Source organism: Wyeomyia smithii, chromosome 2 (genome assembly GCF_029784165.1).
Source record: "Wyeomyia smithii strain HCP4-BCI-WySm-NY-G18 chromosome 2, ASM2978416v1, whole genome shotgun sequence".
In the NCBI taxonomy this organism is placed as follows: domain Eukaryota; kingdom Metazoa; phylum Arthropoda; class Insecta; order Diptera; family Culicidae; genus Wyeomyia; species Wyeomyia smithii.
The window spans coordinates 229837752-229864027 of NC_073695.1; the positions used below are offsets into that span (position 1 = coordinate 229837752).

A 26276-nucleotide genomic window follows, 5' to 3' on the forward strand; every position below is an offset into this window, starting at 1 on the left:
GTCAGATCGGTTGTATCCGTTAGTGTCGACTGTGCTTGTGAAGAGAGGTGGTGATTGGTTGCTCGGTATGATTTAGACAATCGATGTGATTTATCAATTTTTCAATAGTGTATCTCGAACAATAGGTTATTTTTGTTACATAAATTCAACCGTAAAAGAATTTCTGATCGGTTGATGCCAAAACCTCGAAATTCTGAAAAGAAATGACTGATGTATAAGCGCTCAAAACCTGACCACTTTTCCCTGGTTTTCCCCGGTTGAATTACTAGATTTTCAAATTCAGGTGCCTAACTTCGATATAGACGTTAGTCCAACGTCAAAAACACGTGAGTATTTGAATTACCATAACGAGATGGGTTTCGAACATACGATGACAGGCTTGTTAGAATGGAATCATAAATTTAAGATCGAAAAGTCCTTTTCCTCACACCGTCGTGGTGACCAAAATCTCGTTACACTTCAAGTGATGCCTCACTCCCTTTTCCAAGACCGGAATTTCTTTACCATTCTAAAGCAAACCAGAACCGGATCAGAAAGCGTTTATCTTGCAATTTTATTGAACCATTCCTAGCGCCCTCCATCCACGGTCGGGGTGTATCAATCTTTTGTTTTTGTCTATTTATCTGTTTTTCCTCTAATTTTTTTTGGGTTTACTGAACGTAATAAATCACAGATGTAAATCAAATTTCACACTTTTTGCTGTCATTTTAATTTGGATCACTTGCCCCCACCAAGCAATTTAACTATCATCTAAATTTCGTATTATGAGTACATTTTTTGTGTGGGTCTTTTGTCACTTCACTTGTTCGCACTGTTCAATTTATGTTTTATTGTAATTTCACTTTTTTTTATTGTAATTCATTTTAATTCGTTAAGATTATGTAACTTATCCGGTTTGGGTCGCTTTTTATTCTGTCTTTTTGAGATACTTTTAGGGGCATCAATATTAAATAATTACTCTTTTTGGTTTAGTTTAACTTACTTACCATTAGATACTAGCTTAGGGTTTTTTTTATACACAAATAACGCTCATTTCATTCCTAGTGGCAGACACTAACGTCCAGCGTGACAGTGCCCGTAGCCTGCGGCGCATTCTACTGCACACTGGACGTCTCTTCATCGTAGTGGGCAAATTTCAGAAACACTTGCTCGAGTGTCGTCTGGCTGAAGGAGTATTCCTCGATGTCCAGCTCCGTTTTGGCTGATGAATACAGTAAAGTTATTCCCTAATCGAATGTGGAATAGTTTAGGAACCTACCTCTCTCGAGCCGCGAGAAGCACTCCGCCAATGAACTGACGACCTGCTGCGGTACGGAGTAAACCAGCCGATCGGCGAAACTTTCCTCCAACGTGGCACTCGGGAAGAGGTCTGTGACAAAGTTACGCAACGCCATCGACCGGTTGTCGATGCAGTTACTGATGACCGGTGTCGCGGCGATGTGGTCCACGCTCTGGTCGAGCTGCAGTTGCTCCTGGCTGCTGCTGGGCTGACTTTCGATGGGTGTCTCGCTGTACACGCTTTCGACGTGCTTCAGCTTGATTTCGAGCGTGTAACCCGCTCCGTACAGATTCTTCAAGTGCTGTGTTGAACCAAGGCACCTAGAAAGCGGGAGGAAAAGTTGCAATTAATGATGCTGTTTTAAAGATAGAGTAGAAAAAGTACCTCAGTTCACCTTTCACCATGATACCAACACGCGAGCAAAGTGCATCCGCTTCCTCCATGGAATGAGTGGTCAGCATAGCGCAACGTGTTCCGTGGAAGCTGGCCAATATTGTGTCCCACAGGAATCGTTTCGATTTGGGATCCATTCCCGTGGAAGGTTCATCCAGCAAGACTACCTTGGGAGCACCGACCATTGCCATAGCGTAGCTAAGTTTCCGGCGTGTTCCACCGGAGCAGTGCTGAGTTTGCTTATTGGCATGCTCATTTATGTGCAATCCGGTGAGGTACGTGGTCACTAAATGGTTCAAATCTTTTCTAGTGACGCCCCTAATGCGAGCGTACAGTTCGAGGTGTTCGCGAACCGTGATGTTCTTCCACAGGGCATCGTGCTGCGGGCAATAACCTAGGGTTTTGAACGCATCATCCTGATTGATGGTAATACTGTGACCGGCAACCCGAACCGTTCCTCTGGTGGGAATGGTTTCTCCGGTCATTATTCTCATGGTGGTTGTTTTTCCAGCTCCGTTATGGCCTAGTAGTCCCAGCACTTCGCCAGCATCCACGGCAAAGGACAAACTGCGTACGGAAACTTTCTTCCTTGGTGGTTCATCGTCGACACAGCAGCAGCAGGATGAGTTCCCGCACAGTGACTCCTGCGAGAATTCTTTTCGCAGGTTCTAAAATGGGAAAGTAGTTACTGATTGACTTGATTGAGAGAAGACTTCGGTAGTTACCTTGACCAGAACTACAGGCTGCAGCTGATCGCTCTGATCCTGATTAGACAGTCGAAAGATTTTCGCCCGCTCATTGCGAACATCCTCGTCCTCGTACTCTCCGATACACTGCTCCTCGGATACAATGTCTTCCTCGTTCTGAAATAAAATTATTATGTGTCACTTTTCTAGGTTTATCCAATGATGATGATTCGTACTGTAGTTCGATGAAACATATCCCTCACGCGACCTCCACTTTTGACGAGGTCCGACACCCGCAAACAGAATGCCCAGATGGGAATATGAAGGAGACACCCGCAGGCCATCACGATCATCTCCTCCGTCATGTAGTGGGCCATCGAGAGCTCGGCACAGGCGGAGCTCAGCCGGCAGGCGATGTAGACACGATCCACGAAATAGACCGCCGCGTACGGAATGTACATCGGATTGATAAGCGAAAATACGTAGTGCAAGGCGATAGCAGCTTTAACCTCTGTGGTGAGAAAAAAAAAAGTATTAAAAATCGTTTGGCTTGAGCACATTGAAACTCACCAATTCCTAGCATATCTAAAAATACTACTAAAATAAAGGGGATCAGTCCGACAAAGGTTAGAATATTAGGCAGGATGGACTGGGCCGAGTCCGTGCGATCGAAAAAGTATGAAAAGCACGTAGAACACAAAATCCCCGCAGGGGAATACAGGAACACTAGCAAACCTAGTGTGATAAGTGCAGGAGGCTGAAAATAAAACACAAATATTAATTCAACATTCTCGATACCCTTAGCTCCACAAAATGAGTACCTGTCTAAAGGAGGGAACATCAAACAGAAACACCAGTCCCAACAGGGCGGCGGAAATCAGCAGCATCAGTCCGGATAGCACGATAAAGTAAGCCGACAAATAGATTGCCGAGGACAGCCCATTGACACGCAGCTGGTTTTTCGCCTTCATCTCACGATCGTACACCATATCGACGGCTAGCGACACCGGAATCAGCACGAATATCATACCCACAAACAGAGCCGACGAAAATGTGCCAATATTGAACTCTTGGGGCTGCGCAGTCTGCTGGAAGGGATGCGAGTGTAGTTCGATGTTGAGTACTGATTCCGGCCCTCCTCCGGCGCCAGTGGAGCCAACCATCGATGGCGTCATTGAAGACGATGATGATGACGATGAGGTGTCCAGTGGTTCATCTCCTAGTGGCATCTCCTCGCCGTAGTCGACGGTTCCGTACTGTTGCCTAGTGACAATGCGCTGGTGACGGTAGACCGCTTGGGACGAGGCTGGTATTCCCACTTTGACGAACATCCGCAGCAAAGTGTTACTTATTAGATTTAAGATTATTGGGAGACTATGTTGAGTGGTATCATTGTACAAAGTAGTTATTGACACATTTGACCATGATATAGTGTTTACGTTGAAGGCCGCCATGTGCGGGGCCATCTCTAGCAGCAACGAAAAGTTACCGCTGTAGTCTTCGGTGACGTTCGATGATTGCTTCAGTTCCTCAATGAAACGATGATAGAGATATGATGATTCTTTGGACTGCTGCTGGGCGTTGTGCTGATGTTGGTGGTGTTTCTGGTGCAGCAGAAGTGGCGACGGCGAGGGCTGCTGCAGCTGGTGGTGGTGGTAGAGGGTGTGCTGTGACAGCAGTCTATTCGTGTTATCATGGACTGCGATTTTGGTAATGTTGCTGCCGTACGTGCTGTTGTCCAGCAGGATGGAACGCATCACCGGTGATATCACCTGGATAGAGTTCAAGTACAAACCAAGCGCAGTGAACGCCAGCGGTAGGATTATTAGCAGATACAGACGCTGAATGTCGCGAAAGAGTATTGTAATTCTAAGCTTAAGTAGTGCTACGATAGTATCAAAACAAGACGGTCTCAGCTCGATGTCATCCAAATCCATCCAGTTAGTTTTGTTCTGACTGTTCAGTTTCACAACCGAGGACGAGGTATGGGTTGGATCCTCGTAAATACTTTTCGTGCTCTTGCTGACCCCGTTCCGGGATCTGCCGTGCTGTCTTTTGCGGTGAATTTTCAGAATAGGTGACGGAGCCGCCGAACCTTTTTCACTTTTAACAACCTCGACGTCGTTCGTCAGTCCATTCACCGGTATGATTGTATCGAAGTCCAGTCCGTTATCCGGTAGTGAAGTTTTGTTCTCCGTGTTCTGCTTTTCCAGCAGATTTTTAGTGTCGTTCTTTAAAGATTGGTAGCTATTGCTTCGCTCCTGCAGCGACAGACTTCTTGGCAGCGCTCGATTCTTCATCACCTTTCGGCTAATGCTATCTCCATAAGCCGCCTCCTGATCGTCTTCCTCTTCGGTTTCCACCTTCTGCTCTTCCTCCCGCTGTGTTTCCAAATGTAGAAATACTTCCTCCAGTGTGGTCATAGAAACCCCGTACGAACAGATTCCCAACTTCAGTTTCTTGGTTCTAATTTCCTTCTCAATATCATCGAACAAGGAAACGAATGAATTGACAGCGTCATGCGGTAGAATGTAGCTAAGTTCACGTCCGTGTCGTCTAGCTTTTTCGGCTTTTGGCACATGCTCATTAACCAGCTTCGTAATAGACGTCTCACAGGCGCACGTGTCCAGAACCAACGTCAAATGATATCCCACACCGAATTTGTTCTTCAGAAATAATGAAGAGCCACAGCAACGCAAACGGCCCCTGGAAACAACGGCTTTGCGCTCAGCTAGAATATCCGCTTCGTCCATGAAGTGCGTCGTCAGCAGGATCACTTTTCCATGCTTACGGTTTTGCAAGATAGACCACATGTGCCGCCGCGAATAAGGATCCACCCCTGCCGTTGGTTCGTCTAAGATAATGATCTTCGGGTCACCGATGATCGCAATACCAACGGAAAGCTTTCGCTTCTGGCCTCCACTTAAATATTTAACCCGCGTCTCTGCCGAATCGAACAGATCGATGTCCCGCAATGTTTTCTTCACCTCGCTATCCACCTGGTTAGGCGCTATCCCACGAACTGCCGCAAAAAAGTATAGATGTTCCTTCGGTGTCAACGTTTCAAACAAGATGTCATGCTGCGGACAGACTCCGGTCATCCGGCGAATCATCGTCATGTCGTTCGGGTCACGTATGTCGTACCCAAAGATGTACACCGTTCCCGACGTCGGGGAAGTCAGACCAGTTAGTATATTGAACAGTGTACTCTTTCCGGCTCCGTTATGACCTAAAATCGCCGTTATTTGCCCCTCATATATCGTCAAGTTGATACCATTAACTGCGTTCACCGCTGGCTTCCGACACGAGTGAAATGTCTTGTACAAATCCACTATCCGAATGGCTTCCTTGCCACGCATCTCACGCGAGACTGGTTCGATATCCCTCGTTTGCTCGTCCAAATTACCAAAGGAGTTCGCCGACTCACCGTTCAAGAGTGCTACTTTTGGCACTTTCTTCTTACACCAATAGTGGCGACTGAAGCAGAAACAGGGGCGCTGCTTCGTTCCATGATCCGACGGGATCACACAGTCAAAATAGAACGCCAAAGCAGCGTACAGCAGGATGTCAACCACCAGCATCAGAATGGATCCTCCAATCGGAATCCCAGGCCCGGTCCACAGATTGTTCAACGTAACACCCTGCCCCGATATGTCGAGCACTAGGATCTTGTCCATCGCCAGCGCGAATCCGGTCGGCGATATCAGAGACACGGTCCACAAGGCAGCTGAAGTGTGCGTATCGTCAATAAACACCTGCAAGAAGTATAGCAGCGACATGATGTTGACCGCAAAATTACCCAAAATGCCGGCCGTCTAAAAGGGAAGAAAGTTTCTTAATCAACTCGAAATATCTTTGAATAATAACCACTAACCCTAGAGTTATCGAAAAACGGTGTAATCATGAAGCCTATCAAAATGACCGAGAAGCTGTAGAGTAAAATCAAAATGAACACCGGTAGATAGTTTGTGTTCTGGAAAACGCCAAGCGAAAACAGCAGTATAACAGACACGAAGGTTAGGAAGGTCACGAACACCGCGTAGATAATGAACCAGCCACACCTGCAAGAGAACAGTGAATCCACTAGCTCTACCCTTCGAATTGTGTATAACCTTACCAGAACACGGAATCCCGCAGGCCCATAATCTTCAACCCCTCCTTGATGTGGTTCTCCTTCTCGCCAACAATCAGTATTAGCAGATATGTGATAAACTGGGACAGTGCCATCACCATATAGATTGGTATCACTAGTCTAAATGCAACCATCCAATTACCCGTATAGGCTTCCTTAGGAAACATCTCTAGCGTAATGTGAGGTATCTGAATGTCATCGTTTTGCGTTACGATCTGCAAATACCGAACCAGATATTCATTTTTTTTTTTGGTCAGTGCGACTGCAGTGCTCACACTTACCTTGATTTTGGTGTAATCCAGCAAGGTCTGCAGCGCCACAAACCCGGAATAGTAATACTGATTCACTGGGCAGGAGTCGCCGGTTTCGATCGGTATGACCGCCGACCAGTAGCTGTCCGATTGGCGACAGGTGACCAGCGACGAGTACAGCTCGGTTGTCGCGGGCGTCACGAAAAACGACGGATTCGTGCGGATCTCGTAGCGCAGCTGCCCGTACATGGGATCCTCGCTGTGGAATATCAGCGCAAGCGGCATCTTGTCCGGGTCGCGCCAGTACGCGGCCAGCAGTTCGTCCTGTGTGTCGTACACGATCCATTTGATCGGATGATGGCCGGCCGAGTGGTGCCGATTCGATATCCACAGCTCGTTGGCTTCGCTTAGAAATTGCTGGTGATAGAAAAGATCAGGAAGGAAGGTTAGTTTACAGCAAACAGACATGCATGCAATTGGAAGATTTGAGTCATTTTTCTAACAATATCAAGCTGCAATTTCAGAATTAGTTTAGTCAAAGATAATTTTTCTTTATTGTCAGGTAGACTCGAAGTACGATACTGACCTAACAAGTTTGTCGTCGTATGTTTGAATCCCGACTTGAAAGAAACTATTAGTGGCAGCCACAGTAGCGCTAAAGTCTGTTTCAGTTAGTATTTGGTAACATAAAATAGGACATTTTGCAGCAAAGAAGTAACGTGTGAAATTGGGAACGATGTCATTTTGTAACTTTTTTATGGACTTTAAGGGAAAAATACATGAAAATTATTCGTCAGCTGTTCGGATGAAACTTCGAACTTTTCTTGTGATACCACCCATCATTTTTACACGGTACTTCTGGTAAACTTATTCCTCATTGATTTTTAACGTCGAACTTCGTCTCTACGAAGTTTGGCTACATAAGAGTGTAAGATGAAAACCTAAATCCCATGCTTGTCATTCTCCTCAGTATGTGAAAGGAGAGGAGAAAAAATTCACCGCGCACTTTCCTTCCAGTATGTGCCTGCGTGTAGCAAATGCTTTCACCACACTGCTTCTTTATCCACTCCAAAGTGTCTCAACTAGTTTACAGAGAGACAAACACACTTCCAGCTCACCCCACATCTGATTGAAACAAGAGGGGTGAATCACTCTACAGAGAAAACGCAGAAGAACACAGCAGTGTCCACTGGCGAGTAGTCCGGAAGGTGATAAAAAAAACCTACCGGGTAAAAATGTAGTCCTCGTGTACCTACACTGCGAAAACGAATTCGACCAGAGTAAACCGGCACAAGCAACGCAGTCTATTTTTTTCTCCCAATCTCTTTTCCTCTTCCGCCATGCTCAAGAAACCAACTGTGAAACGCACCGCAGATAGCTCTGCAGTGTAATTATTGTGCGATGTCCACACGTGTGAGAAAGTACACCACAGTTCATTGTCTCGCAAAAGAGAGATTTCAGATTTCACCGCAGTGCGTTCAGAAAACTCAGCAGATAAAAATCGTTTGTCGCTCTCTTCTAGCATGAGCGATGATTTGCTCTTTTGTGTGACGGCAGTTGTTATCGCAGTGCAAGATGTTCTCCTGCACTCTAGAGGTTTTCTGAGGAGAAAAGACAAGCATGGCTACAGCGATTTAGAACTTCTGAAGTGACCTAGTGTAGGTTGTAGGTCTTGTTGAGTATAACATTCGCTCATTCTAGAAATTTTCCAAACACCCCCAAAATCTGAAGTTATGGTCAAAATACGGTTTTTTGGACCTCAGCGCATATAATATTTTTTAATTCAGTCATTTATCAACCAATTTTCAATATTCGAGTAGTTTTAGAAAGAAAACAAATAGAGCTTTCAAAATATATACGGGTTTTTACTAATATCAATAAAACATGTTGAGTTATTTGAGTTTAAATCTATTTTTTTTAGACTTTTTCACGCAATTTTTCAATTTAATTTTAAATTTGTCGTCTTTTTTTGTAAGAAACATACCACAAACATACTTTAATTTTTAAAGTATCTGCAATTCCAAATCAATTGAAAGTAGTTTTGTGAAAATCGGTTGATTTTTGGCTAAGTTATATATTTTTTAAGAAAACCAGAATTTTTGGCTTCTATCGCACAATTATTTCAGGGAGCTACAAATGATGAAAAAATGCAAGAACTTTTGATGTGACTTAGTGTGGGTTGTAGCTTTAGTCAAGTGTTACTTGCGCGTTTACTTGAAGTTTTTCAAATACCCCAAAAATTATTAGTTATGGTCAAAATCCTGTTTTGCCTTTCTCCTAGAAAGGTATAGCAATCACTGAAAAAACCTAAATTAATCCACCTAGCGGTCAGACTCAGCCTTTCTCATTCGAACTTATTATTTGTAAAAATAGATTTACATGAATGCTTAAATCCAAAAAGGTATATTCACTCTTTGGGTTCTAAAATATTGATGTTGTAATTGAAGTATAAAATATGAAATTTGACGTAATTTTAGTGTTTCAGAAATAGCGAAATATAAGAAATGACTCTTAATTTCGAACAATTTAATCACGAGCGATACCGGGAATGTTCAAATAGTACGATACCACATTTAAATCATGTTGAGGCCATATATATTGATCGAGGCAGGTAAAGTGTTGAATAGTGTTTGAATTTCTTTTCTTTACAAAACTTTTGAACAGTATATCAAATTTTTATGAAGTTTGTTATTTGTAAGTTTGAGAGATGACTCGTTTGTATGACACTAGTTATGTTCAAATAAGTCGTGTAATACTTGAGATAATAGACTTTGGTTGTTTTACAAATTAAAACATAACGGTTGCTTAAGTTTGATTACAATCAAATGAAAAGGGAACGTATGGGGAAGCCAAACTTTGGAACCACGTGTTCAACCATAATTCATCAGTTAACCCTTAACTATCCCGTTCATTCGATATCAATATTGTTCAAATCTGTTGTGTAGTTTCTAAGATAATGAAGTTTAGTGATTTTCACATTTCGATACATTACAGACGAAGTTACATTCCGATTACAGCAAAATTCAATAGGGTGTTATAAGGCAGCTAGACCTTTCATTTAATACTGATTCTGTGGAAATCGTGTCAACCATCTCTGAGAAAAGTTAGTGAGCCCAAGTAGTCATCAGAATATGTTTCTTTTCATAGCTGGATTTCACATTTTTAAACATAACAGGAAAAGTAATAATCCGTTCGCAAAAAAAAAAATCATTAGAGTCTTATGGGGCAACAAGACTTTACATATGACACTGATTTTATGAAAATCGGTCCAGCCATCTCTGAGAAACATGAGTGAGATTAAACAGTCTCCAGAACACGTTTCTTTCTGTAACTTCTGAACCATATGTTCAATCTTCATAAAATTCAAAAGTTGAGGGTTTTTTGGTAGACCGTTCATTTGAAACCAATTTTGTTCTAATCGGTGAGGCCACATATTTTGATCGTAGCTATAGTTTTAAACAGTCTGCGGGTTTAGTTTCTTTCTATAACTTTCAAACCACACGTTTAAACATTATGAAATTCATTGTTTAAGGGTTTGAAAGCACATTTATTTGAATTCAACTATGTTCATAGCTTCTGAGATATAAGAGCGTTTTTCACATTCTGACGCAGCGCCAAAACTAAAAGTTTGATTACAATGAAATTTAATAGCAATCTAATCGGCAAACAGACCCTTCATTTGACACCAAGATAGAAAGAATCGGTCGGACCATCTCTGAGAAAAGAGTGCGAAATAAAGGTGCACATACACGTACACACCTACACACAAAAATATACACTTATACATGCATATATGCAGAAAATGCTCGATTCGTCGAACTGAGTTGAGTAGTATATGACATTCGGCCATTTCAATCATTTTTCTACCTTTTAATTAGCCAGTGATCGTTAGGAGAAAGTCAATATGTTTACTTTCATTATGTGATTTCACATTTTTATGAACAACGGGCACAGTTACAATCCGATTGCAATGAAATTCAAAAGCAACCTATGGGGCAACTAGACCTTTCATTTGACACTAATTTTGTGAAAATCGGTTCAGCCATCACTGAGAAAAATGAGTGAGTTTAAACAACCTCAGGATAACTTTTCTTTACATAACTTTTGAACCATATGTTCAATCATAACGAAATTCAAAAGTTAAGGGCCCCGTAAGACCCTATTGAATTTCATTGTAATCGGATTTTTAGTATCGAGGTTATGTATCAAAATGTGAAAATCACAAAACTTCATTATCTCAGAAACTACAAAACCGATTTGAACAAAATTGATATCAAAAGAACGGGCTTGTTTTTTGAACCTTTTGTGAGATAATTTTATAATGATTTGACATGTGGTTTAAAAGTTATGCAAAGAAACGTGTTTCGAACACTGTTTAAACTCACTCACTTTTCTCAGAGATGGCTAGACCGATTTTCACAAAATTAGTGTCATATGGAAGGTCTTGTTGCCTCATTAGACCCTATTGAATTTTATTGTTATTGGACTTTAACTTTGTCCGTTATGTATAATAATGTGAAATCAGGCTATGACAAGAAACATGTTTCTAAGACTGTTTGAACTCACCCACTTTTCTCACAGACGGATGGACCGATTTTCACAAAATAAGTTGCAATAGAAAGGTCTAGTTGCCTGATGAAACCCTATTGAATTTTATTATAATCGGACTGTAACTTTGTCTGTTATGTATCAAAATGTAAAAGTTATGAAACTCCATTATCTCAGAAACTACACAACCGATTTGAACAAAATAGGTATCAAATGAACGGGCTGTTTTTAAAAACCCTAAATAACGAATTTTATTATGTGTTCAAAAGTTCGAAGGTTATGAAAAGAAACGTGTTCAGAAAACTTTATCAAATTCACTCGTTTTGCCAAAGATGGCATCACTGATTTCAACAATCTTAGTTTTGAATTGGAGGTTTAGTTGCTTTATGACAAGTTGACCCACACTAAGTCACATCAAAAGTTCTTGCATTTTTTCATCATTTGTAGCTCCCTGAAATAATTGTGCGATAGAAGCCAAAAATTCTGGTTTTCTTAAAAAATATATAACTTAGCCAAAAATCAACCGATTTTCACAAAACTACTTTCAATTAATTTGGAATTGCATATACTTTAAAAATTAAAGTATATTTGTGGTATGTTTCTTACAAAAATAGACGACAAATTTAAAATTAAATTGAAAAATTGCATGAAAAAGTTTAAAAAAATAGATTTAAACTCAAATAACTCAACATGTTTTATTGATATTAGTAAAAACCCGTATATATTTTGAAAGCTCTATTTGTTTTCTTTCTAAAACTGCTAGAATATTGAAAATTGGTTGATAAATGACTGGGTTAAAAAATATTATATGCGCGGAGGTCTAAAAACCGTATTTTGACCATAACTTCAGATTTTGGGGGTGTTCGGAAAATTTCTAGTATGAGCGAATGTTACACTCAACAAGACCTACAACCTACACTAGGTCACTTCAGAAGTTCTTGCATTTTTTTTTTTCATTTGTAGCACAGTGAATCAATCACAAAACATTGGAAAAAGATCAATATTACCCTATTTTACGGTACTTGTTGTTTTCAAAACTTCGATATATTTATCAGAACATTTATTGTACCCCAAAAACAATTGCTATACTTTAATTTTAAGGCATCTAGAAAAGTTACGTTATATCGAGGCAAAAGTTACGATATACCTCGAGTTACGTTATATTGAGGAAAATCAAAATTTCTGCCGATTTTAAGTGTGAAAAGAGCATTTTGCTCCGTTATAAGAGAATTAAATACCTATTCACAACATTTTGAAATATTTTATTTTCTCCAATCTAATCAATCAGGCGATCCGATGCCTTCATCATACAGTTGCACAGAGGTGCGATCAGCAACATATCCGATTTAAAATCAAACAACAAATTGTCCTTCTTAGGACAACCAAATAAATATATTGGAGATTGAACTTTTGAACCTTGCGATCGTGACATTGCACACAACCCTTCTGTTATGTTGTCAGTTATCAGTTGTTTGATCAATTTTAATAAACTTGCCATAATTATCGATGAATAACACATTCAAATTTTTATGGATGAGCATTAAGAACAGATCCTACGCAGATTCTCTGGTAACCTTGTGACGAAAAATTTTCTGCCTGCAGGAGAAATTGTGTATAATTAAAAAGGAAGCTTGAAAAAATTCGAGTATTTTTTGTGGTAATGAAATCAATGCTAAAAATTTAGCACGAATCATGGAGGTGGAGAATGAAAAAAAGTAAGAAACTAGTTGTGTTGCCTTAGGTGTAAATAACTACTATTGAATTTCACTACGATTCGATGTGATGTTTGACAGTTACAAGCTAAAGCCCTATTTAGAGTTCCAGGCGAAGTAGAAAAACACAAATTGTCGAAGTTTCACTTCGCTTAGAATTGTAAACAAATTCGATCCAGCAAATTCGAAAGTCGTGGATCGCATCTTTTTCGCTTGGACATTCTTTTTTCACGCATGCTTGTAACTGGCCCGCCTTTCTGCACCCCGATGCTAAGTGGGAGACTTAAGCGCCACTCTCCTAAGAGAGACCACCCACCACGATGATTGCCCAGCGTGAGACCCTTAGGGGAGGGTTCCTTTTTATCCCTATACTAGGGAGGGGAAAGCAGTTGGCCGACTCTAACACCTATCGCGGTACTCCGTCAGAAAAACCACGTCAGATGACCTTGCGCACACATTAAACCCCGTGCCTTCGAGCAACGGTTAAAATACTCGCTAGACAAACCGGGAGAGTTGTTATCATCACGGGCAAAGCCCTATACTTTAACCCGCCTGCCCACCGGTAAGAATCGGGAGAGATCGTGGCTGATTTCAGGGTCAGCCTCCCCAGTACAAAATCTACACAAAAATAAACTACATGACAACGTCACGCGGACCGCATGAAAACCTCTCCCAAGACACTAAGGGAAATAGCGCACAAGATTACCAATGAGTCACAAGTGCGGTGGTACAAGTTACATGGGGTTTATTGATCACTTTTCAATTTTAGCGTCAAACATTCGACTTTATCTTTCTCTTCTCTAGGGCTAGTCTATCTTTCCCTTTCCTTTCCCATTTAAACTTCTAACTTCTCTTCCTACTGTGCGTTTTAAACTTTTTTCATTTCCGATCCGAATCTATCGATCAATTCTCTAGGGTCGCGGCCCTCACCTTCGGTCACATGCGCATGGACTATTTATAGTTACGTACTCAGTGCTGCCTACCACTCTCGGTGGGTTTTACCTTCCGTCACGTTATTTGGTCAATTTCGTCCTAAGGCCAACATGGGGTCCCCCACGTTGCTTATCGGCTCTGCACTGCTGCTGCTGGTGGATCAGTTAATCCATTTCTCTCCCTCTCTCGATGCTGCTTCTAGCGCGCTGCGCGCGCCTGCTGTTGGCGTTGGATGCTGTGCTGCACTCGGGCTGGATTAGCTTATCCTTCTCGTCTGGATGCTCTCTCGTTAGGGCGCACAATTAAGGTCGCGTCCCTCTTCCGGCCTTGTAGATCGCCGGGCGGATTCTTCAGTCCTGGCGGTGGCTCTATAGTGGTTGCTATTCCGAACTGGTAGTTAGTGGTGCGGTCTCGGCAAACCATTCAAATAAAGAATAAGCCACACGTGGCACTGTGAAGCGACCGCTTCTTTTCGGTGAGAATTTGTGGCTCACCTCTAAATCGCACAGGTGCATGAACTATCGCACGCACTAGCTACCCTAGCTGAATGGGAACAGCTTATCTATCTAGGGAAAGGAAATTTAGTGATCTTGTTCGAGATTCACATGCGGTTATCAACTTACACTTTTTCTTCGTAAACGCGAAACTAATTAAAAGTAACTCCTACCTCCTCCACTAGCCAGACTAAAGTGAAGTACAGGAGCCTAAGAGTCCTCAGATAAACCGTCCTTCGGTAACTTCGTTACCTGCTTCGCGAATATATAATCGCGCTGAAAGCACGAAGGTCAAAATTGGGCGAAGATCATCTTCTTCCCGCGATCAGTTATCCTCTATCCCAACTGGCCCAAAGGATAGAGAGGAAAAGATTCTCTCTCCCACTGCAAAGGTCGATAGACTTTCTCGGCTGTGTCAATCATCCCGTCGCATCAGCAGCATCGGTGGAGAAAGGCAATTAGCGCACTTGAGCACCGGGGATCTCATTTTTCAAATATTATGCCAATTACTATTCTGACTGTGGCCTTGCTTGCGGTGATTGAATCAAACGTTTTATTTGGAAAACCGTTTTTAAATATTTAAAGTGAAACTTTATTCGAACATGCAAATATTTAGTAACTAATATTTACAAACAAAAATTATTATAAATTCTATGTACATGTACTCGCTACATGCTGTGTGCTTGAAGAAAGAAACAGCAAGCGAAAACTTGACTTTTCAGCGTGTTTATAATCTGTCAGTTTCGGTAAATTTTCACTTCGCTTGAACTGTAAACTGCAGGCTGATGAAATATTTGTGTGTTCCACAACCGGGTTTTCACGACAGAACTCGCTCGCGAAAATTCACGCTTTTTCATTTGTCAAATTTTTCACTTCGCTTGGAACTGTAAACTATGCTTAAAATGTGAAAATGATATTATAAAGGGAACAACCTTCAAAATTTGTTGAGGAACTTGAAAGAAGGCGATCGACAAACGTGAACAAAAGGTTTTGAGTGTTGAGAACCAAAAGGTAATAATGTTTTTTCCTATCTGAACTCATCAATGCGACCAGAGACATTTGATTTATTTTGATATTGTCCGGATTTTTTCTGTACTCCGCACTTCATATTATCACTAGTATCCCTATTAAAGTAAGTGATATGCTTATCGTTTATATCCGGCCTTGTATGTGGATTTCACCTTTCCGTTTCAATCTTACTGTTCTGCTGTACCGAGCCTCTACTCCTCCTACCAATATCGTCTGATTACAATTCTCTGCAGAGAACTTTCATACGTTACGCAGACCAGTTTTATTATAAAAAGAGACTGATTTTGTTAGCTGAAGAGGGGTACTATAGAATCCAGCTTGAAGGAAGGGTATGTGGTGGAGAGCCTGAGAATAAACACATGTTAAAGTCCTTCGATAACCAAATGGTTTGATTCTACTATGATTTGAACCTACGACCACTTACTTGTCAGAGCGGACTCTATAACCTTGCGGCAACGAAGCTCCTTATAAAATAAATTACTTACAGGGTGTTCAATAAGTTCGAAAACAACTTTTCATCGTCGTGTAGGCGCGTACCATGTGCATTCTGAGTCAGCTATGCCTCATATATAGGATAACCTACGCACACGGTTTCGACTTGCTGTCATTTATTGTTTGTTTACCGCGCACGATGCAGGAGTACCGTGACGTCGTAGTGAAGTGTTTTCGCGGCACGCAGGCCAGGAATTCTTGTTATCTTATGAGAAACTTTTTGTCTTACAAAAGCTGCTCAATGTCCAGAATGATCGGGCCCGTCCCACATAAATAATAATATTATATTGATTAAAAAAATATTTTTAGCGGTTTATTTGATCGGTATAATGTCTACGACAATGCCAAAATTTTTATGAACTGGAAACCTGCTCTAATTTAATCACAAGTAAGATAATTAGTGCATACTACGAAAGTTATCCTTCCAAGACGCGAGTGTCAAATAAAGACTCACCTTGGTGGAATAAGACCCTAGAAGGACTTAGAAAGTCCTCTAGGAAACTATTCAATAAAGCGAAATTAACAGGTAATTGGGAACTGTATAGAACATCACTAACAAAATACAACAAGGAAATAAGAAAATCCAGAAGTAACAATTGGAAATCAATGTGTGAACGTATTGAAAACACATCCACTGCAGCCAGGTTGCAAAAAGCTCTGTCTAAAGAACATTCCAACGGTTTAGGCAGATTGAGAAAAACTGACGGTACTTACACCACAGATTTTCAAGAAACACTGGAAATTATGATGGAAAATCACTTCCCAGGATCATATTCGGATACTGATGAAGTGCAGGATCAAACTGGAGAGCAGCTAAGCTTACATGCGACTTGGACTGAATCCCAGGAACTTGCCTGTTCTATATTCAGTAAATCGAAGGTTGAATGGGCAATAGACTCTTTCCAACCATACAAGTCTCCGGGAATGGATGGAATTCAGCCAGTTATGCTCCAAAAGAGCAAGCAACTGTTTATTCCAATTATTACGGAGATGTGTAAGGTGAGCCTAATATTAAATTACATTCCATCTAGTTGGAGACAAACTAGAGTTATTTTCATACCAAAAGCCGGAAAACGAGATAGGACAATTCCGAAAGCGTTTAGGCCAATTAGTTTAACTTCCATCTTTTTGAAAACTATGGAAAAATTAATCGACTACCATATTAAAACAGTATGAAACATATTAAAACAGTATGAAACATATTAAATCCAATCCATTAAGCAAATTTCAATTTGCTTACAAAAACAACGTATCAACCACTGACGCGCTACATATGTTAGTGGGAAAAATCGAAAAATCCATCCATGCCAAGGAAATTTCCCTGGCAGCCTTTCTTGATATTGAAGGAGCATTTGATAATGCGTCTCACAACTCAGTGAAAGAGGCAATGGAAAGGCATGGCATAGACAGGAACACAATAAAGTGGATTCATGCCATGCTAATAACTCGCGAAATAACAGCTAAACTCGGTGGGACGTCCCTAACAAGAAAAACTACGAAAGGATGCCCTCAAGCAGGGATATTATCTCCCCTATTATGGTCATTAAAGGTAGACTATCTTCTTCGGAGTCTATCGGAAAACGGCTTCGAAGTGATAGGTTTTGCAGACGACGTAGTGATTTTAGTTAGGGGGAAGCACGACAGCGTTATTTCTGATAGAATGCAAACTGCACTTAATCTCACAGCTCAATGGTGTAGACGAGAGGGGTTGAATGTAAATCCATCCAAAACAACTATTGTTCCTTTCACTCAAAAAAGGATATACATTATTCCTAAATTGCGATTGAAAGGCACTGATATAATGCTTTCCACTGAAGTCAAACATTTGGGAATCATACTTGACCAGAAACTAAACTGGAACACTCAAATAGAACAAACAATTACCAAGGCCACAAACGCTCTATGGCAGAGCCATTGGAAAAAGCTGGGGTCTCAAACCCAGCATGATACACTGGATATATAAAACAATAATCATACCCAGAATAACCTACGCCTCGTTAGTTTGGTGGCCCAAAACCACTGAAACATCCACTCAAGCTAAGCTAAGTAAAATCCAAAGATTGGCCTGTGCATCGATTTGTGGAGCTATGAGAAGCACTCCATCAAAAGCCCTAGATGCAATACTTCACCTTCTTCCACTTCATCAGGTGGTTCAACTAGAAGCGGAAAAAAGTGCTCTAAGGCTAAATCGACAGTGCAACCTAAAAGAAGGAGATCTAACAGGACACCTGGGAATACTGAAAGATTTCCAAATAAATAAGCTAATAAAAAGTAAGGAGGATTGGCTGGAGAGGAAACCAAATTTCGGAATTCCTTACAGAACAGTAGAGATAGAACGAGAAAGTTGGCAACAAGCTGGACCCACAATTCGGGATGGTTCACTTTGCTTCTACACAGACGGTTCTAAAATGAATGGCTCTGCGGGTGCGGGATTCACAGGACCAGGAATTAATAAATTTTTTCCCATGGGACACTGGCCAACTGTATTCCAGGCGGAAATATACGCGATACACTCCCCCCACAATTATGGAACTCCCACAATTACGGATCACTTTTGTGTCTCATGTTATTTAACTCAGTTAAACTAACGGTTCAAAGGCATGTAACATTTTTGCAGTAAAATATGCCATATTTGCTAGCTTTGAACACAGAAAACATCGTTCTTATTCCTAGGTTGAAGTGTTTTCTATAAGCGTGAAATATTGTCTTCCAGAATCTATCAAAACATTTGTCGTTTTTCTCAATCAGCGTAAGTAGCACGCTCATCATTCATAAGGTTCATATGTGATATAATCGCTAATTCTCGTGCAAAAAATAACTCATACACAAAGATCAAGGTAAGTTCTGCACGATCTATCAAAATATTGATGGTTGATAACGATTTTTCTGTAAAAACTAGTTATTTTCTAAGTGTTCAATAATAGGGACCGAGACAAGATACTTCTCTATAAATATGGATCACTCCGATTTAGATCTGATTTTCACCAATTAAAACACCCTTTTAACTTCTTTTGAGCTCTAAACGGAAGCTAAACAGTGCTGAGCCTTTGAAAAATATAATTTCCAAGGCTCGAGGGACAGGACAACTACGTAAAGCGGGAAACTGTTATGATGTACCGTATACAATGGTTCATTGCTACCTTCGGGAGCGACAGACCTGGACTCTCGATCTAACTGCAACCTCAAAAGCCACATGAAATGTGGCTAGGCCATGCGGAATCTTTAATACGATTTGAAATATGTTATTTCTTGAAATTCCATAATTTGAATAAGGTTTACTGAATGAATTCGTTGCCAAAAGCTGTTTTCATTACGCTGATCCATAATATGACGCGATTTGTTTCATAATTAGAACCGCTCTCAAAAGTGATCTATAATTGTGTATTTGGTGAATTATGAAATAAATATATTTTCTGAGAAATATTCACAAAACATGGAAATAAATACTCAATGAAGTGAAAGATTACATATTTCTGTGACTGAAAAAATTTATAGATTACTTATAAACAATAAAATTGGTCAGAAATGATTTTTTGCATTCATACATCTTCTTAGGTGATCCATAATCGTGGGGGGACTGTAATAGAATGTACGAATACGTGTCTGGAAAGAAATTATCGACACGCGAATATATGCATTTTCTGTGATAGTCAGGCAGCACTTAAAGCCCTGAATTCTCCTTTCTGCCACTCTAAACTAGTGTGAATGCATCCTGCCGCTCCGAAAGTTAGCTATGAAAAACCAGGTGAACTTATACTGGGTTCCTGGTCATTGTGGAATCGAAGGAAACGAGAAGGCCAACTTCCTAGCCAGACAAGGGTCTTCTACTAACTTTGTTGGCCCAGAACCTTTCTGTGGAATCTCCCCGAGCGCTCTAAAAGCTGAACTCGGTGAATGGGAAAAAGCGACCATCAAAGCAAACTGGGATGTCATAAGTGGATTACGACAATCGAAAAGATTCATAGAGCCAAACCGCGAGAAGAGCCTCGTGCTGCTCAGATTAAATAAGAAAGACTTGAGGACATTCACAGGTCTTATTACAGGGCACTTTCCGAGTAAGTACCATCTCAAGAAGATAGGCAAACTTGATGATGATAAATGTCGCCTGTGTGGCATCGAAAGCGAAACTTCAGAACATCTACTCTGCAAATGCCGAGTATTAATACAACGCAGATTGCGTATCTTCGGTAAGGGACACATAGAACCTACCGAAATTTGGAGGGAAAGTCCTGGTGAGGTAATAAACTTCATACGAAGTGCGTTGCCCAACTGGGATAAATGTGCAATGTAGCAAGGACATCAACTCGCCAAATAGTGATGTACCTGCTCGTACGCACTTAGAGTAAGGTGAAGCATACCACAATAGATCAAACAATGGTCGCAGTGGTTCAGTCTTCTACAAGGGAGAAAAAAAATGCCTTAATTTTGTCTTAAAAAAATTGGCACTTCTAGAACTTTTTTGTTTTTTTGACTTTTCTTTCTATTTCTCCAAGTTTAGTAAATTATTGTTGGTTAGCCTATTGTGTGTAATTCTTATAGAATAAATTCAAATTCACAAGAGGGGAGCTTTATGAGATTTTTGTGTTTATATTTTTATTATATTATATTTTTAGGTCGCGTTGATCCACGGATTTTAAAACATTTCAGCATTTTTTTATACATCGATTACAGGTGAAATTCATCATATTAAATGCATAATCTGGCAATTCTATTACTAGCCTCCATCCATAAAATAGAAATAAAATAATAAATCATCTCAACTAAAATTAAACCATTCGTGAAGAAACTAAACGTTTGAGCTTTGCTTTTATCAGTTTCTTCCATTTTGACAGCATACATGTCAAAAAAAACATGTATACTGCCTTCTTTTTTTTCTTTTTTTTAATTCAATACTCATTGAAAATTTTTTTTTATCGCTAACACTATCATAATTGAAATGGTTCAGAATAATCATACACGTTGAAGCAACCTTATTAAACAATTTTTATTAGTAATTGAGCACGACTAAAATAATTATGATTCAAATTAACCGAAAATGGTAATTAGTATTCATTATTTTCAGAAACTAAATCGGAGACTATTATTACATAAACAAACTAAACGAGTGTTTTTTTTTCAGAAAAAAGTATTGCTGTTCCAACGTGTGAGTAGTCCTAATGTACTCCTCATTGGAAGACATCGGGGCATCAGTGCATTCATAAGTGATGCCTTCACTGGCAACACGTCGTATTGACGCGGTGAACACATGCGTGTCACAGAACTGGCCTCTTTCGATTATTGACTGACCTCGCGGTTAGTCCTTTTGATGACATAGTATACGGCTGCGTATTGAATGAATGAGTGTAATGAAGTAGGGAATACATAACATTGCCAACAAAATGAAAAAAAGTGCATTCCAAAAGCTCAAACCGGAAAAATGAAAGATTATAGCTATTAAACCATTCCTATGAATTTTGGTGCCCCTAGCCAATACCAAAGTGCGTCAACTTACGTGAGAGTTCGCATAGTAATTGCTCTCCGAGTTCGTCGCTTCAACGTTATGTTTACGAAAAAATTAATTTAACTCTGAAAGAAAGTTATTGGCTAGAGACACCAGAATTCAAAGGAATGGTTGAATTGCTATAATCTTTCTTTTTTCCGGTTTGAGCTTTTGGAGTGCACTTGTGTTGAGTAATGTAATAGAATGAAATGAAGCTTTCGTGCTCCATTGAATTAAATAAGTTCTATTAGTACTGAATATTATGGAATGTGTTGTACCACCATGAAGCATTGCTGAATATCTTCGCTAGATTTCCAATCAACATGTATGGAATGTAATGTAACGAATTCTAAACTAAAGCTAAACCTATATGATGATGTTAAACAGATTTTATATTTTATACCCAAATTTGTAAAACTACCTTAAAGTTACTACGTTATGTACTGAAATCCATACAACTTCACCTCCCAATCCGCACGAGAGTCACAAATAAAATAGGATTTTTTTCTTACAATTGTCCCCCGAACGTTTTAAAAATTATATGGAAAAAGTTTTTGTAATCGAGTAACCATTACTTTTTATAGAAAAACTTGTGTTTAGTTTTTTACAAAAGACACTAAAGCTATGATCTAAAAACAAATATTTCTTTTATGTTGTTTCCGTGATCATTGAACTACAATTTATTTATTTTCCTCTGAAGAGTCACAGACAAAATCATTTCACTTGTGAAACGAAAGTATTTTTCCATAATGTAGTCAAGGTGATAATTTAAACTACAAATGACTTTTTTTAAGGGGGGGATTTGTTAGTAGCTTAAGTATTTATGATAAATATTAGTAAATAATGAGTATGTGTGTCCAATCACAAATGGTGACTTCTCAACACTGTTAGAAATTTGTAATTTTAATTGTTAGGATTTGTTTGCTTTCGCAATTAGGACTTATCATTCGTAGGGATTTTAACCTACTTGTCAGAAAAGGGGAAGTAAACTTACAACTAACTTAATTGCTAACTTATTGGCTATAAAGAGAGCTTATCGCAGCAATTGAGGATTGCAACGATTTTTGTCGAAAATTGTTAATAATTTTATTTGACATAGTTTCTAATGGTTTAACACCAGTAAGTCTATGTAATTCGAGTGTACCAAACCAAGGAGGACGCTTCAAAATCATTTTCAGAATTTTATTCTGAATCCTTTGGAGCGTTTTCTTCCTTGTTGAACAGCAACTTGACCAGATCGGTACAGCATAAAGCATTGCTGGTCTAAAAACTTGTTTGTAAATCAAAAGTTTGTTCTTTAAACAAAGTTTAGAATTCCTGTTAATGAGAGGATATAAACATCTCGTATATTTGATGCACTTGGCTTGTATACTCTCAATGTGCTCTTTGAAAATAAGTTTTTTATCATAAATTAGTCCCAAGTACTTAACCTTGTCAGACCAACTTAAAATAACCCCATTCATCTTGACAACGTGATTATTGTTTGGCTTGAGGAAAGAAGCCCTAGGCTTATGCGGAAAAATTATCATTTGAGTTTTAGAAGCATTGGGAGAGATTTTCCACTTTTGCAAGTAGGAAGAAAAAATATCTAAACTTTTCTGTAATCGACTGCATATGACACGAAGACTTTTTCCTTTTACGGAAATGCTTGTGTCATCGCAGAACAATGACTTTGTGTATCCTGGAGGTAAATCAGGAAGATCTGAAGTGGTTACAAATGGCTTTTTGTCTTAGAATAGTCAGCAACAAATTGAGAGGTACATTTAAATTTTTCTGACAAATGTACTGTGACTTTTTATAGAAATAGTTTCCCCAGTTAGTCACTGTGACTTTTGTAAGAAAATATTTGACAAAAGTGTTGTTAGTGATCAAAAGTTAGAGTTCGTGGCCTTTTGAAAAAACTTATAAGTTATTAACATTGTCACAATGGTTTTGGTAATCATCTCTTTCGGTTTAAATAAAAATCAGAAAAAGTAAACATCGGGCTTTGACTAACAAATGTTCCTATTTAGTCACCGTGACTTTTGTAAGGAAACATATGCCAAATGATGTCATTGGAGAATATGTGATTTTTCTGAAAGTTCCGCGGGATTTTAGTAACTATCCTATTTTAACCAAGTAACAAAAAATAGTTCAATTTAATAACATATTCCCTGAACTAACGTTCGATTGGTATCGTCTCAAATGAGTCCCCGTATCAGTTGATCTTTATTGAAGAATCAAGAAATGATCTATAACCGGACGAATGCATCTTGTTTACAAAAGTCACCAAGAATAATTGGTGACGAACACCTGAAGTTTTTTGGCTCACTTAATGGGTGAAATACTTGCTAAAAGCGGCGAAAGTAGTCCATTATAAAATTAAACCATCATATGATTTAGACGTTTTCTTTGAAAAATTCCATGTATTTTGTAGCAAGATTACAACAGGAGTCACTTATAAATAGACATTTGCCTTAAAAGATCAACAAAATCATTTTTTCGTGTTGCTAAAATATTAAAAAAAATTACGAATACTATCGTAAACCTAATTTTTTTGAAGGCGCGTGAAAATTTTAAGGGGTAGGCGATATACTTTCTCCATGAAAATGGGATTGCATTTGTAAATAGCTCTTGGCATTTATCGAAATTTCCACTTGTTCTATGTTATTACTTATATACACACTCAATCATTTCTAAATTTCATCGTAGTACATTTTATTTAAGAACTTTATCACGAAAAATATTCATGAATGTGTCGATAAAAATATGTCTTGCGGTGACAATTTAAAAAAAAATGGATATGTTTCTGGTTTTTCCTATAAATATCACCAAGTTAAAAATATGTAAATGTAGAAAATTTCTAACAAACCACTTTATGCCAATTACTAAAAGTTTGTAAAAGGCTATAAGCCCCGCCTTTTCGACGCTTTTTCAGCATTCCTGACCATTTACAGAACATATTCTTCAGACGAATGTGAATCTTCTCTTAAAGGGCACCAACATGTCATTTGTGCGGACTGGGCTGCAATCTAATGTGAGATAAATTGATAACACGAGAGAAATTACTCTCTAGTTGATTAGGGCCATCCACACATGCATACGTGGATGAAACTCAAACGGTTATCGATCATATCTGATCGAAAGCAATAAATTAGTCGACATTAAAAGGTCATGGCGTTCAGTTCGAGATCAATACCTAGTCCCAAAGAAATCGTTTGAATCGATTTGAAGTTGAGTTCGCGTACAGAAGATCAGCCTTCGGCGTAAAATGGAAAAGGCCAAAAGAATCCCCCTTAAGAAGGTGGCCTGAATTGCAGTTCCCGGTGAGTGAACGCGAACGCGTTTAATGAATGCGAATGCACTTAGCCAGCCCTTTTTTCGGTTCTGACATTACGATCCGACTTGGCTCGCTCAAGTATAATAGAATATGTCGACTACTAAACAGCAAATTGGCATACAAAATAAAAGTAATAATGGGAAGTGATTTTCAGGTTAACAATAATAGTAATTTCAAGCAGTAATGAAAAAGTTATACTTTGAACTCATGACCGTAAAAATGTCTGCTAGCCGAGATTCAAATATACGATGACGTATGTTAGGTTTTCAATAACATTAAATATAAGTTGAAACAATTGAAAACAAAAAACTCGCCTACTAATTTCACAAAAAAAAAAAAAACAATTACCAAAGTTGTAGAGGAGTTTGGCTGCGGCAGAACCGCGATGGTGTGGGCTTTGTCGTGCTGAAAATGTTCGAAAAGCGATGCCGCTCCACGTGGCTCCGTTATGGCGTGAAAGTTAGGATTGGGAATCAGTATCTTCAGCACTATCAGCGTCCCAAGTGTGTACAACGGTAGAAATACTTCGGCAATCGTTTTCCTCGAGTCTCTAATTTTCAGTTTGAAATTGCGCACGAGAGTCGCGCCCAGCTGTTGGCAGAAAGAACTATTGTTCAGCAGCTCTTTTCCCATGATGTTACGCTTTTGAGGATAGTTGATTGTCTGATTGATTGGTTAAATCATAAACTTTGCGATGCTTGCTAGTATCAAACGCTCGGTAATATATGCGGCTGAAACGAAAACACAAAAAAAGTTTCAGAATGACCGAATCAAAACAAAGTGCTGGGAAAACATTTCACAACCACCATCACAGCTTGCAGTTGCCGGCTACCGGATCAAAACAAACCCACGTGCTCTTGTTTACGTTTTTTTACGGCTCTCCTCTGCCGGTACCCACACATACAGTGAAAAGTGCCATAAAATTTCCCTTACCCACACTGGTGAGTGCTATAAAATTCGCACCCCAATGATGAAAGGGATGGAAAAAATTATCGATTTTTCGCTAAATGTCAAAATTTTCCGGATTTTCAGATAAAAGTTCATTTTATAGTGAATAATATCACTCAAGACACAAAAAACTATCTAACTGCAGTCAAACGCGACTGTAATGAAAATAAAATCCCATCGGCACAGCAAGCTGCGATAGTTTCCCAGCTGCGTCACAGCGTACCTTCTATGTGATAGAGATTGCAAATTTTCGCTAATTTCACACCGAATTCGCAGCGCTCGGTTGCGTTCTTATAGCTCTCGGGCAACACCACACTTTAGCTCACATTCGTGCACTAGTTTAGAACGAGAAATCTGATGCTAAATTAGCTAAAAAAGTTCAACTGCTCACGGACGACTTTTCAGGACAACATTTTCGCTACAAAACTTTTTCACACACCACCGCCAACCCTTGCTTGCTTGCGCACAGATCCACTGTGAACTACAAAGCGGTGCCTGCCTATCAGCCCGAATGAGGCAGCAGCAATAGGCAAGGCAGGCTTGCTACGTCATGCTATAAAGTTTACCACCCCCTGTCAGTA

The 26276-nt window shown here is 39.6% G+C and overlaps 1 protein-coding gene across 1 annotated transcript; it reads right to left on the reverse strand.

The window, feature by feature from the left end:
* Positions 1-534: 534 nt before the first annotated feature.
* Positions 535-26196, reverse strand: LOC129722886 (cholesterol transporter ABCA5-like). Its single transcript, XM_055676703.1, has 12 exons — positions 25919-26196; positions 25096-25478; positions 6772-7158; positions 6476-6705; positions 6233-6419; positions 3180-6173; positions 2929-3115; positions 2595-2869; positions 2398-2535; positions 1664-2340; positions 1259-1599; positions 535-1201 (listed from the first exon to the last, which is right to left on the reverse strand). The coding sequence occupies exons 2-12, from the start codon at positions 25378-25380 to the stop codon at positions 1095-1097; spliced, it is 5808 nt and encodes a 1935-aa protein (XP_055532678.1). The 5' UTR covers positions 25381-25478; positions 25919-26196; the 3' UTR covers positions 535-1094.
* Between the last annotated feature and the right edge of the window lie 80 nt (positions 26197-26276).